The 20,970-nt window shown below is 43.6% G+C and overlaps 1 protein-coding gene across 4 annotated transcripts; it reads right to left on the reverse strand.

Annotated features, from left to right (window-relative positions):
• Nucleotides 1–4,366: 4,366 nt before the first annotated feature.
• On the reverse strand, nt 4,367–20,869 carry rassf8b (Ras association domain family member 8b). Of its 4 annotated transcripts, none has more exons than XM_054753581.1 (9): nt 19,971–20,105; nt 12,812–12,981; nt 10,597–10,947; nt 10,324–10,523; nt 10,049–10,252; nt 9,512–9,586; nt 8,456–8,578; nt 7,900–8,032; nt 4,367–6,995 (listed from the first exon to the last, which is right to left on the reverse strand). In XM_054753581.1, exons 2-9 carry the CDS (start codon nt 12,921–12,923, stop codon nt 6,895–6,897), a joined length of 1,299 nt encoding a protein of 432 aa, XP_054609556.1. In that variant the 5' UTR covers nt 12,924–12,981; nt 19,971–20,105; the 3' UTR covers nt 4,367–6,894. The 4 variants fall into 4 exon arrangements, with proteins under 4 accessions (XP_054609556.1, XP_054609557.1, XP_054609554.1 ...); XM_054753582.1 differs by lacking the exon at nt 19,971–20,105 and adding an exon at nt 14,669–14,863; XM_054753579.1 differs by lacking the exon at nt 19,971–20,105 and adding an exon at nt 20,608–20,869 and having other exon boundaries at nt 4,368–6,995.
• Between the last annotated feature and the right edge of the window lie 101 nt (nt 20,870–20,970).

The following is a 20,970-nucleotide window of genomic DNA, read 5'->3' on the forward strand; positions in this document are numbered from 1 at the left end:
TTGCAGCAATGCATCGTTCTATTATGAAATGTTGCGTTACACTAATAATGACCTTAAAAAGCTAGCTCATGTATTTTCGCCACACACGGGAGGCGACAATCGTGATTGGCGACGTGTAACGAACGTTGCACACTGGAGACGACAAGCGGATGTGGCCATTTATGGGCGCCACACAGGGAAGGCAACATTTCTACTGTGCTCATGTTCCACTGAACCTGCGCCATAGGCTGATTATCGCGAGTCAGCTTCCAGCCGAGCGACACTCAAAATTCGTGCGTGTGAAGGTTTGCCCTCGTGCACACGCCCGCGATCCCAGAAAGTTGAAAAATTTTCAACTTTTCATCGCTGTCGCCCGGACGAGGACCAATCGGTGGGAGTTTCATTGATCGACAGGATGCTAATCAGGACGCTATACTTGCTATGTCAGACATCCCGGAGCTATTTGACATTCTAAAAAAGAATATAGAGATATAAAGAAAAAAGCGGCACGGGAACTCATTTTACACAGACATGTATGTAAGTTTATCTTCCATACTAGCAAGATCCGGTACTAGCAAGAGTACTCGATCAACACCTCAGAACTACTTTGATACCCCCAAATTCCCTCCACATCTGACAGCCAATCAAAGCCGTGGGAGACTCGTAATTCGCTCTGGATGTGAACACGTCGCTCACCGGTGTAGCTGGCGACAGCCGCTCGTCGCTTCCCGTGTGCAGGGTTCGCTATGCTTTGGTAAAGCGTGTCGCCAACTGGTGTTGATCGAGTACTCTTGCCAGTACCGGATCTTGCTCGTATTGAAGATAAACTACTATTATTCTGAGATTCCTAGAATAGAGCTACTGACAGATTGACTGCAAGATAGGCTAGAAAGACAGCAATCCACGTTTTGCTAGCAATCCACGTCGAGAACAACGCGAATGACACCGGCAAACAGGTGCAAGCACGGCCATGAACGCACGCGAAGAAAGTGACATATTCACAACAATAACAACAATCACTAATATTGTGTTGCGAGGAGTATGATATGTTTTTTTACTGGCAGTGATAGCTACAGCAGATACCACATTAGCCGCCTAGCTAGCACGTGGATTAGGAATTAGCACTGCATTAGCCGCCACGAGCACTAGGCTGACTACTCTGGAGCATATTAGCAGGAGAAATGGGAATTGACTTACAGCCACCTTGGCATGCTTTTCCACGGTCGAACGTCTTGTGGGTTTTTGACTTTTTACTTCCATCTGGGGGGCAGTTTGGAAACATTTGTCCCACTAAGCTTCCCGATCATCTGATGATGCGAATGGTGTCCTCTAGAAATGTGAACAAGCGAGAGTTCCAGCACAAGACATCAACACAACGAGCGGGCATAAGATTAAAAAATATAAAACAAATAACAGCAGTTCACCGAGAACTGGAGCATAATAACAGGGAATGCATTGTAGTGATCGGGAACTTGTCTGGTATAGACGTCACTTGCTCCGCCTCCTCTAGACCCAAAAGAAGTGATAAAAATGGTTAAAAATGGTAAATATTTCAACATTCGAGCGCACGTCTAACACAGGATGTATGTTATGTGTGTCAATGTTATTTTTCATGGCAGAAGTAGCAAGATTAACATGTGTTTTGGTGTCATGTCATCAAACGTTTACATATTTTACGCATGTACAACCTTAGAATATCATTTGTTAAACAACGTATAACCACAATTAATTGTACCTGGTTTTTAGCAATAATTCAATTCATTTCTGTGTTTGTGTTTATGTGTTATATGTGCGGCACTTTTCAATTTTTATCACATGCTTTTAATTAGCAAAAAAAAACAAAAAAAACCTAAAGAATCCATGTAAAGCTCGGCACATTGCTCGTGAAGTTTCGGCTGTGTTTGTCTCACTTCGATGCTATCAAGCAGCCAATTAGCTAATGTCGGCGTCTATCACAGCTCATCCTTCTTGACAAATGAGCTTTAAAAAAAGTCAATGGCATCAATCTATAACACAGCGTCCCTTCCCGTGGTGCCATTAGGCCAAGGGTGTCAAACAGAGACATTTGCGATGCAAGGTGTGGGATCCTAATGAGAAGTGCCCCCCAAAAAGAGTCCGACATCCGTCCATTTGAGAAGGCGAGGCTGCTGAGACTGCTTCATTAGGTGCAGCACACTACGGGCTGTCGCCGGCCAAAAGGGATGAGAAACAACAACAACACTGTAATAACGTTGACATTTAAAATAGGCGTTGGGTATCATATCCAATTCCTCCCTGCACACCCTTAATTCCTTTTTAATTGCTTTCTCGTGCTGCTCACCGAATAAGGCTGTCTCTCTTCATTTACGACAGTGAGGGGATGGGGACACTGTGTGTGTGTGTGTGTGTGTGTGTGTGTGTGTGTGTGTGTGGCGGTGGGGGGTTCATCGGGTAAATGGAGGCGCTGCCAAATTGCGGTGCCAATACAAAGATAATTGGTAGCCCCTTCCAAACAAAATCAAACACTTTATAAAGAGAGCTTTGATGGAAGACTTTTGGAGAAGCCGACGTCATTTGATGGCCGTAATTACGGAATTAAAAAGCAATTGGAACGAGGCGCGTCATTAATGAACGTCCATTTGAACAACAGTGCATACCGTATATTCTTTAAAGAGGTGGGTTTAATCTATAAATAGACACAATCATGGCTGCCTGTTGTCATTTCCAGCGGATCATGCATCAATACTGCTAGAAAGGCTGCACACTGACTACTCTAAAGTACACTGGAACCAGCGTGTTTTCCGGTTAACGGCGAAAATCTACGCCACAATTTTGCCTCTGTTTGCGTTCATTCTCCAGTTAGCGTACAACACGGCGTGCGCTTTTTCGTGTGCTTAACACACTGCGTGCGTCCAACTGTGTTCTTAATTTTTTGGGGTTTTTTTTAATCACAAAACGTCCTCCCTTGTTAGCATCCTGTTAGCTAGCTATCAGAATAGGAAGCCAGCTACGTTGCGTCTCCCGTCTATGATGTTATCAGCGGTCGACTCTCAAAAATATTAACGCAAAACACGCTTTTATGGTTTTACACGCATAGAACAATTCTAAATACATATAAATGATGAATGAAAGGGATAAATGAGCATTTAAGGTTACTTTTACCTTCACCGAAGACATTACTGTTCCCAAAGACACCATGTGGCAGCGAGGTCAACCACCACCGTCCGGTTTTGCGGTGAGTTTTTTCTTGAATTCAGGCGTGTTTCTCACCTTCTTTATCAAAATGCCGGTACAGCACTTGTAACTTTCCTTGGCTGCATTCTGTGTTAGTGAGGTGAGAAGCACTATTGAATTCAAGAAATAACTCATGGCAAAACAGGAAGGTGGTGTCTGTGTTGATCTCACTGCCACATGGTGTCTTTGGGAACAGTAATGTCTTCAGCGAAGGTAAAAGTAACCGTAAATGCTCATTTATCCCTTTCATTCATCATTTATACTGTATGTATTCATTTGCATTCCAAATAGTTTTCTGCATATAAAATAATAATTGTATAACTATAAAAAAATTTGGTATGAACATTTTTGGCTTTCGGGTGCGGATTAGTTGAATTTACTAAATTATTTATTTTACTATTATTATTTAATAATAACATTATTTTACTAATATTATTATATTATTATTTCTTGTGGGAAAAATGGATTCAGTTGAGTCGGAACCTCTGGAACGAATGAATGGTTTTAACCAAGGTTCCACTGTGTCTTCGTTTCAACGGTGTTGTCCCACAAGAAGATATAATACAATGTTTTTTGAAATGTGAGGAGGGGGGGAATAAAACTCATTTTGATATTTTTTATTTTCTAAATTAAAACCAAGCCGTGTCAACTTTGTTTTATAGGTAATAAAAGTGAATCATTTTGTTTTTAGTATTAATACTTTTAAACTTTGTGATTACATGATGCCTTTTTGCTCTTTTTTTTCCCAACTTTTGCTGTAGTTTTCTTGTAATATGTGCCGCATGCCAGTAGAAAACCCCCCTGGCCACACTTTGGACACCCCTGCATTGCCTAAAAGGTGCACTTCCTAAAGTGCAATTTTTGTTGGTAAAGTTTGCAGAATTACGCCAGTGAACTGCAATCAGTCGCCAAGAACTCATTTTGTTTGTTTTGTGGTCACTGTTGGTTTGACAGTCGACTTGCATCGGGTCCAAATGGTAGTAGTAACCAGTCAGATCCACCCGACATAAGTAGAGTAGAATACCGGACCTCAAACCAGTCAAGATGCTAATGAGTGCTATTCTTGTAAGCTACGCTAAAGTTCCACAGATCCTCCCAGCAAAGACTACAACAAATATTGTTTCGTTTGTCATCATTTCCATGAAACTTTGTGTTTGAAGGCACAGACACAATGATTTATTGTCAGTATTTGCTGTTACAGTCCACTTGCATTGGGGTGAAATGATGCAGTAACCAGCCAAGACCAGTAGACGGAGGCAAAGACAAGCACTAGAGGGTTGTCTTTACGGTTTGTCATAGTTACATGAAACCATGTGATTGTCATAGTTACATGAAACCATGTGATTAAATGTGCGGACATGTCACTTTTCACCATTCCAGTCCACTTGCACTGGGGCCAAATCATGCAGTAACCTGCCAAAACCAGTAGGAGGAGGTAAAGACACACACTAGAGTGTTTTTCCGTTTGCAGTCCACTTGCATTATGTTCAAGCAGTGCAGTAACCCACCAAATCCAGTACATGGAGGCAAGGAGGCAAAGATAAGAACTAAACATGCAGCGATGTGATTAAAGGTGCCGACATAAGCCACTTTTCACCATTCCAGTCCACTTGCACTGGGGCCCAAATGATGCAGTAACCGGCCAAATCCAGCAGATGGCGGCGTCCCTACAGAGTAGAATGTATGGAATCAAACAAGTCAAGCTTTGGAGCGCTAATCTGTGCGCTAATACCTTGTGTCTACTCAATACAGACAAAAATCCCCCTCAGAAAACGAGTACTTAACGTACACAAACATGTTTTGTCGTGAGTGAGTGACACCGTGGCGGCTCCCAAGTTACTTTTATCCCACAAAAAGTGTGCGCTGGTTAATCAAAGCCGTCGTCATTTCCATAATTCATGGATGCCCATCTGTTTACTCGCATGCCCAGTGCAGAGTAAACAGATTCAGGAGAGGGGCCAAGGGGCTATTTAATGGCAGCCAGGCCTCACACACACACACACACACACACACACACACACTAGCATTATCCATCTTAGTGTAAACACAGTAATTCAATCTATCTCGTGATGCAATAAAAGGTAATAGATCTTATGGTTTTCCATGTCCCTCTATGGAGATGCTGTCACATTCTTATACTGTCCCCTGTATGCGGATACTGATCTATGGTTCCACCCCGTGTAGTCTTAATTGGGCTGCTAAAAAGTGCAATAATAATCCGAAAAAGGGGGGGTCAGCCGACGCTGTATGACAGGATTAGCTTTTTGTGGGAAGGTGAAAAGGTGACAGATGTAATCAGAGCCCCCCTTGACCCGGCTATAAAGTTGAAATATGACGGCTATAGACCGCACTGATGGGCAAACTTTCCCAACTCCTCCAAAGTTGAAATTGTGTCTGCTTTTTGTCCGAAAAAGACATTAAAAATTAAGTTGTTTTTATCCGTGGAGGGTCACCGGTGCTTTCGCCTGTCAACAAAAAAGGTTGCGATACTTTCTAGACCCACAAAACTTTAATCCACCTTTCCTGCCGAGGAGAATCACCAGCGGAATGGATCATTTTTGTATTTTTATTGAAAATGGCACAACAGAAATCAATTACAGGCGATATCTGTACACCCGGTTTCATTTTTGCCATCTTCCAAAGCAAAACAAACCTTTTTTTTTGCATATGGATGAGGTCTATTTGAATGACATGTAAATGTTATTTACAGTTTCCTCTCAGTAAGGCATGCTGTTTTTTAGTCAGTCACTACTATATCATCCTCTGATGTGTTTTAGTTGAAATCTAACGAAGAGAGCAAGCAGGCGTCTCTCCAAATGCATACATTTAGCTGTTATAAAGAGGCCACAGAGCAGGTGACATCTAGCCTTGCTGTTTTCAAGTGGATGCTTTGTCGGGTGCGTAAAAAAATACATTCATCTAATATCTCCTTGAATGTTTTGTCACACTAGCTTTGGTTCATAGTAGACATCTTTTGTTTAGTTAAAAACACTACAGAGTCCCTGCTTACACATTAGGATGCACTTTTGGAGCTACTGCTACAAGTGTTTTTAGAGTTTGAAAAAAATGCAAAAACTTTAGTGTGAATTATCTTGACTTTGCTACCACCTGGTGGCCAACCTGGGTGTGACGTTGGCTAACGATCAAGCCTGCAGCTCAAGAAGCCTCCATCACTCCAAAATGAGGGAGAAAGTGTTAAGACTGCAACAAAAAGGGGATATTAAAGGCTTTCGGGCATTACAAAGCAAAAATGGAGCTAAGCTAAAGAAGTCCGTTTTCCTCCATTACTCTCATAGGAATTTTACAGCAAATCAAAATGGAATCGCCCAAAGCTGAGCTAATAAATCCCCTGACTATATTCTCTTTCTACGTAAAATGATGTGTTTGCTGGCTACTTTGAGTTGACTTGTTGTGTGCGTTAAACACATCAGCGTAAGGCAATCAAATATGAACATGGTGGTGTGTGCATGCCCGTGCATATGCATTGTTGACATCCTGATATCTTCTCTACTCTTGATGGTTGTTAGCATTCCGATAATTTAAAAAAAAAAAACATTCTTGCAGTGTCTGACATCACTTGGAGTCCTAATGTGGAAGAGGCAGCCCAGAAAAGAGTGTCCTACAATTCTTTTTTAGGCAGTTTGTGGGGCGTGCGATTGTAGGTACCCGCCGCCCATCGCCAAGTGTTTTGAAAGTTGAAGGTCAAACGTAGATGCCTTCAGGGTTGAGGCTGGAGGTGGTGGTGCTCTGCAGGGAGCGCAGGTCGCTGGGTAAGAGACGTCTCAAAGAGCCACAGTCCATCTCTGGAGCAAGCAAACAATTATAGTAATTATAGTATTATTGTAGTAAGCAAATAGGATTATAGTTACATTTTGTATTATTTTAGATCTTATTTAAATATGATATTTATATTCCAGTGTATTTTATACATAATTCATAAGAGGAATGCATTACTCCCCACCTCAATGAGCAAACTACAAAGATGTTTTTAAATGCATAAAAGGTATATTTTATTATATATTTTACTTTTATATGTATATATTTAAATGTGAATGGATTACTCTTTAGGAATTTGCAAAAGAGATATTTTGAGTATAATTATGTATTATAAAGTTCATTTGAATCTTTTCATATAACCTCATTTTCAACAGTTTTTGTATGTTTACGTTGTTCGTTGCAAGCAGCGAGCCGTCCTCTTTGTCCTTAAACGCACCGTATGAACTTTGTCCAATTTGATCCTAAATGCTGATACTATAAGCGTAATGTTTGATTACGTAATTGAGTGCTAATGTAAATATTTGCTCGGTCCACAACCTCAAGTTAGCTCATACTAGCACATGCTAGCCTGTCATGACGCACAATCCCTCAAACTCCATGCTCATACTGGTTAATGGTGGGTCTGTATTCACTTTGAGCTTTATATGATGTTATGCCTGTTTTAGTTTTACACGCCACGTAATAAATATCATTTGTCCGCCGGCGGTTTGTGGGAACGAAAGGTTGGGGATCGCTGCTGCTGTCTTACGCTCATACTAGGGGTACGCATGGGTGTCATAATCCATAAGACCACAGGGTGGCACTGTATACACATGTACAATATGAAGAGCTAGTACCGTATTCCTATGAAATTCCTCCTTATAATGATCAGCCAAGTGATTAGTTTTTGCTGTCAAATAAGTGTGTTTAATGTGTGTTTTGTGTACGTGCCAAAGTTGTTGTTGTCGTCGCCGGCCGGTAGAGCAGGCAGCACGGTGACCTTGGTGCCAGTCTGCTGAATGAACTGCTGCAGGTTGACCTGTCGAAGCTCTTTGGTCAGCTGCTCCAGCTCCTGCTCCTTCTCCTATGAAACAAAAACCACACGTTATAGCAAATGTAAAAATATACCTGTCACGTCTAAATAATGATTAGACATAACCTGATTTAAGAACTAACTTGTTATGCAAGCGCAGGCAAGGGATTGCAGACTTTGAGCCACTGCTAATCAGGCAAAGAATGCTGTAATATCCTCCCACACCCTCCTTCCCTTTTCTCATTATTAGCTTACATCCAGAGGGACCTCATCTCTACATTGAGGGCTTTGATCAAAGCAGATGATCCATTGGAGCCTTCCTGCAAACCACTGATTGAACTTGGCGACCTAATAAGCTTAGATTTGCACGGTTCCACTCCAACGCAAGGAGGGGATTGGATTTTCACACCCCTGCGAGCATCTTCGTCTTCAAACAACTATCTTTGCGGCTGCTGTTGTTGTTTGGACACGGACCTGTAGTTTCTTGCTGGACTGTCCGAGCGAGCGCTCCAACACCCTGCAGCCGTTCTCCAGGCGAGCTGTGTGTTGGCCCTGCGCATCCAGCTCTGCAGTCACCTTCCCCAGCTGGGCCTCCAACTGAAATGCAGCATTTTAGTGGGAAAAGACATGCGAAGGACACACAATGCCATTTATAGCGCCTTACTGCGCATGTATGGAACCGCCTTACTGCATGCATATGGATTTTGTACTCCCAGTTAATGCATTAAATGAGGAAAAACATCACTTGCTTACTCTATTGCGGATTTTCAAAAATTACTTAATAAATGATGGCTGTTTAGTGGTTGACTGTGGCCTGTTCATTGAAGTCATATGTAGGATTCTGGTCACTAGGTGTCAGTAATGTTACATTAATGAGACCTTACATTACATTACCTTAACTTGTGTAGTCAGCCATCGATGCAGAGTCCGGCATGACCGTGAAAAAAAAGTTCTCATTCCGTGCGGAAGTGGTACGTTTTTGGGTTCTTACTTTGTCCTCCTTCCCCACTCAGTTTCAAATCCAAACCCGTTCTTAAGTTTAGAATAAATAAATTGGAGGCTAACTAGTTTGCTCAGTAGCTCAGCAGCCATCTTTGTGTCCCTACAGAGATCCTGTAACTTGCGCCTAAGCGAAATGTGGTGTAAACAAAGCCAGAAGTAGTGCATTTTACAAATGTAGATGCATGCCCTGTATATGAATCAAGTGACAAACATCATAGTGAGGATGGATGATAGGCTGACGTCCATCTTTTTTTAATGCCATGCGATCGGCCCAAAGATACGACAACAAGGAACTCTCTCCTATTTTGCGGAAATTCGGTTATTGTAGTCGTGTCTGGAACCAGTTAACCAAGGGATTACCGTTTTTGCCAAATAGTGTGGGTGTTTACTTCCGACCTTACACAGTGCTGCCCACCAAAAACCTTGGAATAATGTCTGTCTAGTTAGCTAGCTTATTTGTTGAAAATATGGTGACACTTCCCGTGCAATGAAATGTCTCATTTTAATGCATTCATACTGGTCACGTACCTCCTCCTCATTGATCATGTGACTCAGCTCGTCCTCCTGCTGCAGGCGTTCCTCCTCCAGGGCGGCCTCCATGCTCTAGCGGGGGAACAAATGGTACAAAACAGTGCTTCCCGTACATTCATTTGTTTGCAAATAGATGCACAATAGATTTGGCGCTACCTGTTCCCCCTCGCTCATAAACACGTTATCATGGGACTGTCTGTGAATGTCGCTTGTTACGTTACAACACACCTCATACGAGGCGCAGCAGGATGTATCAGCGCCTACAACTATATTTAGCGTGTATAAAAGCACTCACAGGTGGCTCTGTCTTGTTTGTGACATTTTTTTTTAAAACCGACATAAAAATTGTATCATCATTTGTATTTCTAAACATTTGTTTTGCTTTCTACTCACTTTTTTGTCTCTGCACAATGCTTATTTCTCTCTCCAACATCATCCATTACTATTATTGACAATTATGCCAATCATACGATGTCATCTTCCCCTCCAAGTAGCCAAGAAGCAGGATGTTAGCGTGCTAAGCTAACAGCTAACCTGTGTGCGCGCCAAGTATTCCGCCAGCTTGCCCTCGCAGTCGCGTACGCGGGCCTGCAGCTCGGCCAGCTGTTGCCGGAGTTGCCGCTCATTCTCCTGCTCGATGCTCAGCTCGTTCTGCCAGAATTCCTCCTCCTCCATCTCGGCGTCGTTCCTCCTCACCTGCTGCTCCAACAGCAGCAGCTCCTCCTCCAGGTTTCCATCCTGGAAAATGAAAACGTGAAAAAACAAACTATGGCTGGGGTGGAGTTGGTTGCTAGTCAACACTGGCTGACCTCACTGGCCTCCTCCCAGTCTCGCAGCTCGGCCTCGCAGCCCAGCAGGCGGCTTTCCAGGACTTGGAGTTTGTCTCGCTGGAGCTGCACCAGTCGGCCCAGCTCGCGGGCTGGACTCCCTGGGACCGAGGCCCCACCACTGCTGCCACCAAGGACCCGGGTTAGGTTCAAGCTCACGCCACGCTGCTGGGCCTGTTTAGCTGCGCAGAAAAACAGGTAGGAGGATCACGCCATGCCACTGAACCTCATTAGCTTGTGTGGGAAGACAACTACCTTCCGTGTCTCTGCTTCTCCCAAATATCTCCCTCAGACCTCTCGCTCCTCCACTGAAGGTCAAAGACTTGCGTTTGGGCTCCCTTCGCTTAAGTGAGCGGTCCGCCGCTGATGGCCGCAGTTTGGCCAAAGGTGGCAGGCTCTGGCGGTAGAAGGCGCGCTCGGGCGCACGCGCCAGCCCGTCCGAGTTGGGCCGCTCGCTTACAGACGGGCCGGTCCGCTGGAGGATGAGCTGGACGTCGCTGGCGTACTGGCCCCACTTGTTGAGGGACACCACAGGGTTCTCGTTGGGGGCCAGGTGGCGCTCTGTTTCCCGCCATTTCTCAATTAATGTGTATCTGCCAGTGCGGCCTCGGAGAGAATAAAATCGAACCATTCATTCATTTAGGTAGAAACAAGCACAGAAGAAAGGACCATCATGGTTGACATTCCACCGCAACAAAAGGTGGGCGCTGGGAACTGGGTTCAATGGTTCACAGCTGTGCGTGTGTGTGTGCGTGCGTGTGTGCGGGGGTGCTCGCTAGTAAAAGAAGCACATTCATCACAACTGGTGTGGACAAAAAGACAGAGGCTGCACAAAGCACAGTGAGCGCCATAACTCCTGCTACAGTCACCGCTCAAGACAAGCAGGCGAACGCTATCTTGGGTAGAAACGCTGACCATTCAGGGGGCATCTGAGGCTTGCACTTGAAGCATACACAATAGACTCGTCACAATCTCCATCATCAATCAAACAGAACCACACAGGGTGCGGACACGGCAGTACGCCACCCTACCCGACAGGGGGCGTCGCGGTGGGAAAAAAACACGTGTTACCTTCCGGCATTGAGGGATTCATGTTGATATATTTTAACGTTCTCCCGTAACCCTCGTAAGTCCTGGAGTAACTTCATTAGCTCGTATGTGTCCTTTCTCTGCTGGGTGGTGCATGCCAAGCAATTGCACTACCAATTCTGCCTAGCAACTACTTTAAAGGATGTGTTTAATTCACAACAAACGGCAGGAAAACAAATCTAGCGGTGATATTACACTTGTTGACTTTTGTTTTTGTCTTTTCATATACGGAATTTGGGCTTTTTCTTTTTTCAAGTGTAAGCTATAATCATCCAAATTACTCAAAAATAAAACGAATTCTTGAAATGTTTCACTCTGTCGATAGAACGTACAGCGGGGGTCACCAACGTTTGTCCTTGTGAGAGCTACTTTTACAAAATGAAAATGGCCAAGAGCTACTCATTTTTGTAACATTTATTTTCAGAGCTTATTTTAAACCCAAACAAAGCGAATATGCTTGTTTTACCAGAACATTAATAAAAACTGGTGTCCACAACTCACATTTTGTATTTCAGAATGCATTTCTTTCTACTGTTCTTTCATTAGTAACTGAAAACCTGAATGAAAAGCAGGCTTGCGGGCACCTCATGTGGTCGTGGGGGGCACTTTGGTGACCCCTGACGTACAGCTTTCACTACTGAACTCCTGAAAAAAATGAAATTTTCAAAGATATTCTAATTTATTGAGATGTGAGTGTATTTAAAAAAAAAAAAAAAAGTCCTGTCAGCGTTATATTTTTGGAGTACGGTAACTTCATTTGTGTAGTGCCCGGGTGCGTTGCTGCCGACCCTCCCGGTCCTTTCGCTGCTGTGAGAAAGCAATTCTACTATGTGTTCTGCCTAGCAACAAGTAAAAAGGATCTGTTTCATTCTGTTGTCCTACAGATCAGGAGGAAACATCCCTGTCCTTTCTCTGCTGCGTGCAAGTGATTCTGCCCCCCGACAAGTAAAAGGGATCTGTTTAGTTCTGTGTTGCCGCACTCGCTTGCTCAAAAATCCAGTTGAGATGCTTTGTAACGCATTTCCATAGCTTGTTAGTGCAGTTCAGTACAAAACGTCACTTTATCCTTACCTATTTGGAGTAACTTCATGTGTGTTTGCCTGTTTGTTATTGCCGACTCTCCCTGTCCTTTCTCTGCAGCGTGCAAGCAATGCTACTATGAATTCTGCCTAGCAACAAGTGAATTCTGTTGATGTTACCGCATTGTCCGGCTTGCTAAAAATTCCAGTTGCGATATCTTGCCAGTGCATTTTAGTACTATTCAACTACTGGATTCATGTTTGGTGCAGCTACCATCGCTAACAACAACTGCCACAACACAAGCATGTAAATAGTACTACAAAAGACGAAGGGTAAATTTGGAGCATCCTTGCAGCGTTACCGATAGCTTGTGCCAACGCGATGACCACCTCCTGGCACGTGGTGAACTCTGTGACGCCGCACACGATGCGCTGCACGCCGTCCACCCACACTTTCAGCTCCATGGCCTTCATCCAGACGCCCTCATTCCTCCACACCACAAGGAGGCGCTAAAACGTCTCATCGGCCAGCCTAAAATAGGAGAAAAACAAGTACATTTGAGGTTTTTAATAAGATCAAATCTTATATATAAATATGCACTTGTGGTGCATTGGCTCTCGTCCCCCTTCTGGTGTGTTTTCCATGCGGCAAAGCTAACAGCAGTTGCATGCACGCAGCAGGAAAGCTATTTCAAACTGCTGACACAAGCACCTCGGCGGACTCATTATCAACCTGGCAGGGCTGCAGCGGCAGGCCCCAGCAGCCACAAAGCGGACCGCGGCAGAAGGTGCTGGTGCTTAACCCTCGGAATTCATCCCCGCGTGGGACTCTCACTCAAACGACAGACTAGCGAGTGCATTACAAGGCGCACATTAGGCATCTGCTTGGGGATTTGCATTGGGCCTGAGGTGTCACATTTTCACAAGTGCCACCCGAATGCTGGAGTGCTGTGTTTAAGTCCGTGGTGATGAGATTCTCATGCCACACCGTGATTCCATCCAACTCATACGCATTTGTGATTAAACACGCTCTCTAAACCACAAATGTGTGACATCATGCCGAAGTCAATCACCATTTGCTCGCAGAAATACGACCTTTTAATCTCAATTCATGTAACAAACTGGATCGTTTAGGGTGTCAGTGAGCGCTACCACAACATTAGGTAGCTATGGTGGATAAAGTACAAAAATAACATTTCAATACAGTGGCGGTCACTGTAATAAATGAAAAAAACTGTACAGTGGAACCTTGGTTAGCATCATTAGTTTGTTCCAACCAAAATGGACGCTAACCGAATCATTTTCTCCGCATAACAAATGATGTAAATCCCATTCATCCGTTCCAGAAAGCCAGAAATGTTCACACAAAACACGTTTTTATAGTTTGACAATTCAAGACAGCAGTGAGTTCTTGAATCAGTAGTGTTTCTCGCCTCAGTAAGCCAAAATGGAGCCAAACCAAGTTTCAAGTGCCTCTATTTTGATAAAGAAGGTGGAAAACACTGTTGAGTTTAATTGAATTCAAGAAATGTGTGGCATCTCTCTTTGGGAACAGTAAGGTCAAGAACGGTAAAAGTAGCCTTAAATGTTCATTTATCCCTTTCATTCCTCACTGATATGTACTTGGAATTGTTTTATGCATGTAAAACTAAAAAAAACTTGTTTTGTGTCAACATTTTTGAGACTCACGTGCCGATGACCGTACCGGTTGCCATTTTGTTAGCGAGCTAGCCTCTTTGTTCGAAGCTAAGGATGTTTTGTGATAAAAACACAGAACACAGTTGGACTCACGCATTGTATTGATAACACGACAAGACGTGCGCCGTATTGTACGCTAACCAGACAATGTACCTAAACCGAGGCAAAATTTTGGCTTAAATTTTTTTACATTAACTGACTAACATGCTAACCGGGGCGGTTTGCTGGTTAGTTCGCTAGCTTGCTGTCTAGCAATAGGCGTGTTATTTCATGTGGTCAGGTCTATAATGACGTTAAAACCCGTATTTAGAAAGTCATATATATATTTTTTTTTTCTCCCCATTTTTATTTTTTAATTGGTAGTTTTTGTAAGTTTTGTAAGCCATTAGCATTATTGAATGAAATAATACATACTGGTGATGCCAATAAAGTTGATTAAACTTACAAAATAATGTGATGTAAAAAGTGGGACGCAAGGGCAAATAACGTTGCAAACTTTTTTTAAGTGACAAAAACCTCACCTTCATCTGAGTCTGGACCAAAATCGGAACCAATTAATGGCTTGTGCCCCCTCCCCCTCCAAAAATACTGCAAAACTAACAGTAATGACAATCCATGTTTGGTTTCGGTTGTAATAAAGGCAGTCCTTCAACACTGTGCTGATCACAGAGACTTTATGACAGCCGCTTTAAGTGAAGTAAATCAGAGAATGTGACTTTTTGCGACGCTCAGACCCACCAAATACTGTACATAAAAGACCAAGTATGCAAATTGAGTTAACCCTTGAAGGTCTGCGTTCCATAAAAGTCTTTCAATCCCTTTGGGCATCAGAGGCTGATATTTTGCTTTTAAAGTCAACATTTTGCCAGACGTTTGAAGCGTGCGTCTTTAATATTACATTAAAGCAACACATTTGCTTGCATTCAATTCACAACTAGGCCGTTGGAGGAGTCAGATGTTAGTCTTTAGCATCGTCACGATGAAATAAAAAGCACTTTTACACCAACTGGAGACTGCATTCCTTGTACGTACATATTCCACTCCCGTGTTTTGGGCGCGACCACGGCAGCCACGGAATAATCATACAAGGCTAGCCCGTGAGTGAACGTCGCAGCTATTTTGGTGCGTGTAAATGTATATACCGCCACATTTAGACGCAGCTATACGTCTGAGCAGGAAGGAGTGTGCTGGAATTTGCTACACTGCGTGTGTAGTGGCGGATGTGACAGTTCCACGAGGGCATTCAACGTTTTTACTTGTTGAAAAAAATGCCGGCCATAGTAAATGTCATATTTATGGCCGCCAGGTCAGCAGCCTGCGTACCAGGAGCAAACTGCAAGCTAACAGAAAGAGGCAAAGCGCAAAAAGAACTACATAAAACAGATAGGACGGACATGCCGTCTGCGTTTTGCGTGGTCCGAGCTAAACTTAGTTCCCTCAAGTGTCATTCCCGGGATGCCGCAGAAGGCAGAGCGAGGGAGGAAACACTGAAGACACACTGAAGTTCCCTGGAAGATGAAAAACAACTGTTAAGACTGAAAGCGCAAAAGCATACACGTAAACGGCCTAGAAAAGCATCAGTTCAGCTTTTTAAAAACATGGTTTTAATACTCAAAGTCTGGATAAACACGTCCAAAACAGACGATGATGTAACGCCACGTCCACGTTTAAAAGGACGCAGCGACAGCGGGGCTTCACTGACAAAAGAGACGGCCGCAGTGTTTGTGTGTGCACATGGCCAACAAGCGGCTGAATGCAAACAATCCGTCACCATGGCGACGCAGCCCCCTTTCAGCTCTTTGTCGCGGCCGAGGCCTCGCACAGATGACTGCATCGATTGTGGGAAAGTTGAGCAAAAACAATTCAACGAGGCAAACCAGCGCTTTCCTGTCACGTTGTCTTTGCTGCCTAAACGTGGGGGGGGGGGGGACAGAAGTATACTTTACTACTTCATCTAGAGATTTGGAGAGCAAGGTCGTAAATTTACGACAATAAAGTTGTAAAGCTACGAGAAAAGAACTTGTAAATTTAAGTCGCAAATTTCCGAGAAAAAAAGTCACAATATTACCTTCGCCCCGGGGCCGAAGGTCACATAAGCCCCCCTCCCCCATTCCATCGCTGTCCCAGGCAATGCCTGTTATGACGGAGTCTTAAAATAATCTGACAAGTCGAGAATAAAGTCGTAAATTTACGACAATAAAATCGTCCATTTACGAGAAAACAACGTGTAATATTACGAGAATAACTTGGTAAATTTACGAGAAACAACTCGCAACTTTACGTTACAGGCATTGCCTGAAAAGGGGGGACTTATGTGACCTTTGCCCTTGGGCACGTGGAGGAGGCGGGGGAAGTGAGAGGGGCTAGGCATGCTAATCCGTTTGCGCTCAACTGCTCTGTTTTGCTGCCACGTTATAAATAAAAGCTTGCCTGAAGCGAGAGGAAAGTTCTATGCTCTATTTTCCCGCTGACACGTAACAGTTCGACTTTGCTCTCGTAAATTTACGGCGTTATTCTCAAAATGTCACTTTTTTTCCCCCATTACGCCGTCGTAACCACTGACATATTGATATGGTACTAACATCATTCCATGTTCATATTTCAATGGAAAATACAGCCAAACCAAGCTAGAGTCCGATACATATGCACAATGCAACATACCTGACCTGCTGATCACACATCGGCCAGGGGATGATAGCATTAGCTTTAGAAACAAGCACTACTTCCTGTTTGTGACCTCTTTGTTCTGTTCCATGACTGTAATGTTGACAACATAAAAAAACATCAAAGCAATGACATCCTGGCAGTTTTAATTGAAGTGTCCAATCACACTGCTCTATGCCGCCCACAGCCACCAGGGGGCATAATTGCACATTTTGCTCCACAGCGGAACTTTGCTGAGCGTCATTAATTCCTTCCAGCAGGTTCCACTCGATTCCACTCCATAACCGAATCAAATTTTCCCATAAGGAAGAATGTAAATCCAATTCATTTATTTCCAAAAAGCCAAAAATGTTAACACAAAACACTTTTTTATAGTTTCACAAGCAGAACACAATTGGAAATGCATATAAATGATGAATGAAAGGGAAAAATGAATATTTAACGTTACTTTGACCTTCATTGAAGATGTGATTCTTGACCTGACTGAAAACAGGAAGGTGGTGGTGGTTGATCTCGCTGCCACGTGGTGTCTTTGAACAGTCACGTCTCACCTAAAATGTTCATTCATACCTTTCATTCATCATTTAGACGCATTTGGAATTGTTTCATGCATGTGAAGCTATCATTTTTAAAACAACAACTATAAAAAGGCGTTTTTGAGAATCAACTGCTGCTGACGTCATACACGGGCAACGCAACGTCCAGTTGCCATTTTGTTTAGCTAACTAATAGGATGCTAACAAGGAAGGACAGCTTGTGATAAGACAAAATGCATTGAGAATAAAGCTGGACTCACGCACTGTATTAATAACGTGACAAGATGTTCGCCGTATTGTACGCCAACGGGAGAATGCACGCAAACCGAGGCAAAAACACGCTAACCGGGGCGGAGGTTCCGCTGTACCGTGGTTCCACTGTAGCATGTTTTTTGGTTAACGTGTAAAATTTACACCAGTTTGCATGTGTTCCCCAGTTAGCGTACAACATGTCGCACGTCGTGTTGTTAGTACACTGCGTGAGTCCGACCGTATTCCTAACGGATTTTTAGAACAAAACATCCTTGTTAGCAGCCTAGAAGCTTGCCGCTACACGGAAACAGGAACCGGAAGCCTGCTACGTCGCCCGTCGATGATATCATCATGAGCTATTTCTTGAAATCACTCATGTTTTCCACCGTCTTTAGCAATATTGCAACTTTCTTTGGCTCCATTTTGAGTTATTGACGTGAGAAACACTATTGAATTCAATAAATGACTCACGGCAAAACAGGAAGGTGGCGTCCGTATCGATCTTGCTGCCACGTGGTGTCTTTGGGAACAGTCACGTCTTCGATGAAGGTAAAAGTTAACCTTAAATGTTCCCTTATCTCTGTCATTCATCATTTATATGTGTTTATATGCATTTACAATTATTTTCTACATGCAAAACTAGACTTGTAAAACTATAAAAACATTTTTGTGTTACCATTTTTGGCTTTTTGAAACAGATTAATTTCCAATGGGAAAAACTGATTCGGTTCGAGTTGGACCTTTTGGAGCAAGTTAATGTGTTCACTTAGCGTGAGTTGAGTACGTGCTGCACTTTCCTACACACTGGCAGCAACAGCTGTGGCTGTAGGCGACCTCCCGTTGTCAGCTTGCAGCTTTAAAATGTTCCACTCAGCTGTTGGCTTATGCAAGTCATGTGTCGTACGCTTGTTATTGGAGTTGTGACAACACTGCTTGTGTTGCTGCTGTGCTAAAAATAAAAAAAAAACAATTTTTAAAAATTTTTTAAAGACTTTTCAAATAAAAAAAAAATAACATAATTTTTGCTTCCAATTAGCGCTCTGTCCTCTATGGTTTTTAGGTAGGTAATTACAGCATTCACGGTAATACCACCTTGCGCCTCAAGGGGAGCTAGTGGGTCAATGTGACCTTCAAAGCCATAACAAGCAAACGAACCTTCTTCGTCTTTGCACTGCAACAAATGATGCTAACGCTAACGTACGATTATTCAAGCGGGGATCACGCAACATTCGTCCTTAGGGAATCTTTTTTTATATTATTATTTTTGGCCACGCTAGCAGTAGTAGCAGAAGGAGCGCAGCAAAAAGAGGGAATGTTCATGTCAGCAGTTACTCGAATATAAAAAGTAAATTAGATTAGATTGACCCCTGTCCTACACGATATCACTTAGTTTGATGGAGGCACTCAGGCCGGCCAGGGAAGTAATACGCCCGTGACCTTGTGATTTTAAGCTGGCACGCGCCGACGTCACTTTTTACCTTTTACAGATGTGCTACTGAGCCGCTAAAAGCATCGAAAAGCGTTAAATAAATGGTGCCATTGCTCCAAAAGTACAGTTTCGCTTCAACAAAAACGAGAAGTGGTGGTTGTAGACGATCACAACGTACCCCATCAAAGTGTACTTGCTCTACCTAGTGGCCAAAATGGTGCATTGCAGTTTCAAAAACATACGTGAAGTCAGCCTTTTTTCGCCATTGGACGGTCTATTTATTAGAAACAGCTCCCAGTAGGATGCATTTCTAGGCGACCGTAAAACACCCCACAGGACAGTAGGACTATATTGCGCTACCTAGTGGCAAACATGGTGAACTGCAGTTTTCTCAACTCTATCTTTGGCCCATTCTCAAGTACTGACAAGCAAAACACAAAAAAGTGAGCACGCTGTCCGAGATATTGACAGGGTCAATACATTGAATAATATTAATATCACTGTTGCTAATCTACTCTTAAAGAGGACACCTGTATGCCTGTCATCCGCCACAAAGTACCTCGCTGGACAGTACGTGTATTTGCGCCACCTTGTGGCCAAAATGGTGAACTGCAGATTCAGCAACGCAATTTTTGGCCCAAGTATGAGTTTAAACACATTAAAACATTTTAAGTTAGCAATTTTTTTAGCCACATTAGTCAAAAAGCTAACTTGAACGAGACCGGATACACTCAAAAAAAAAAAAATTGCGTGATTGTAGACAACCACAACGTACCCCACTGGACAACACCAGTGTTGTTGCACTGCCTCGTGGCAAACATGGTGACTTGAAGTTTGGAAAATCCTATTTTTGCCCCCCAAGTAGCGCCGTTTCAAACACACTAAAATGCAGTAAAAACATCTTGAGAGTCAAATGCATGGCTGTAGACAACCACAACGTACCCCACTGCACAATGTGAGTGTTGGCGTGCAAAAATTGCGAATTGCAGCTTGGACAAGCCTATTTATGTGGCTTTAAACACCCAAAAATAATGAATCCAAGAGTCAAAACATTCTCAAGAGCTTCCAGTACGAAGCAGCTTGCGAACCACCAACGCAACAACAAGCCAAATGAAACTAAACGACACCTTGCAGTCTCAAAAGTAAATCAGCTTGGCAAGAGACAATAAGCCCGTAAATCTCTAAGCTAAAGTTGGTGAGAAGGGGGGGGGCTTGTCTGCAAAAAGACCAACGGGATTAGTTACCGTGTAGTTACTAAACTGCGCTACGCGATGACTACAAGGCAATGAATGGCAAAGTTGCTGTGTCCTTGCTTCCTTGAGGACTCACAAAGCTGCAGGACTTTAGTGTACGTAGTAGGACACAATCCAGCCCAGGAATTGAAAAGAAGAGCAGCTTGCCACAGTTCCTTTCCTTCCATAAGCATCACCACCTAATGTTGGCTCGTGCTATGATGCCAGGCCACCTATACTGTACGCGCGTGCAAAGTATTCCTATTATTAGCACACGGAAATCAAAGCACGGATTGTTTGTTTATGCGGTGATGATGAGGCCTGATTGAACCCCCCCAAAAACATACCTCGTCACAGCCGTGTGCTCACGCATGTCCACCTCCACGCAGGATTAAACAGTCCTCTGCTACAGAAAGGCGGGCTACTTTGCAGGGACAGAGGCAAAAGCGGGGGTGGGGGAGTTGCCGTCTGCAGCGGGCCGACGCGCGTCACGCTGCCGCCGCATGTGCATGTAAACACGGCTTGCTCACTCCCTCACTTCGCTCCACTCGCCGGACATCCGACACGCAGCATCCGCATCTCTCTCTCTCTCTCTCACTCTGCTAGTGTGTGCACATTGAGGGGTGACTGGGGGGGTAGGGGGGGGGGCGCTTGTAAATTACGTGGGAACAGAACTGGGGCACCGCAAGGCATGATGGAGCCGTTAAAGC

The sequence above is a fragment of the Dunckerocampus dactyliophorus genome, chromosome 15, assembly GCF_027744805.1.
Source record: "Dunckerocampus dactyliophorus isolate RoL2022-P2 chromosome 15, RoL_Ddac_1.1, whole genome shotgun sequence".
Classification (NCBI taxonomy): Eukaryota; Metazoa; Chordata; class Actinopteri; order Syngnathiformes; family Syngnathidae; genus Dunckerocampus; species Dunckerocampus dactyliophorus.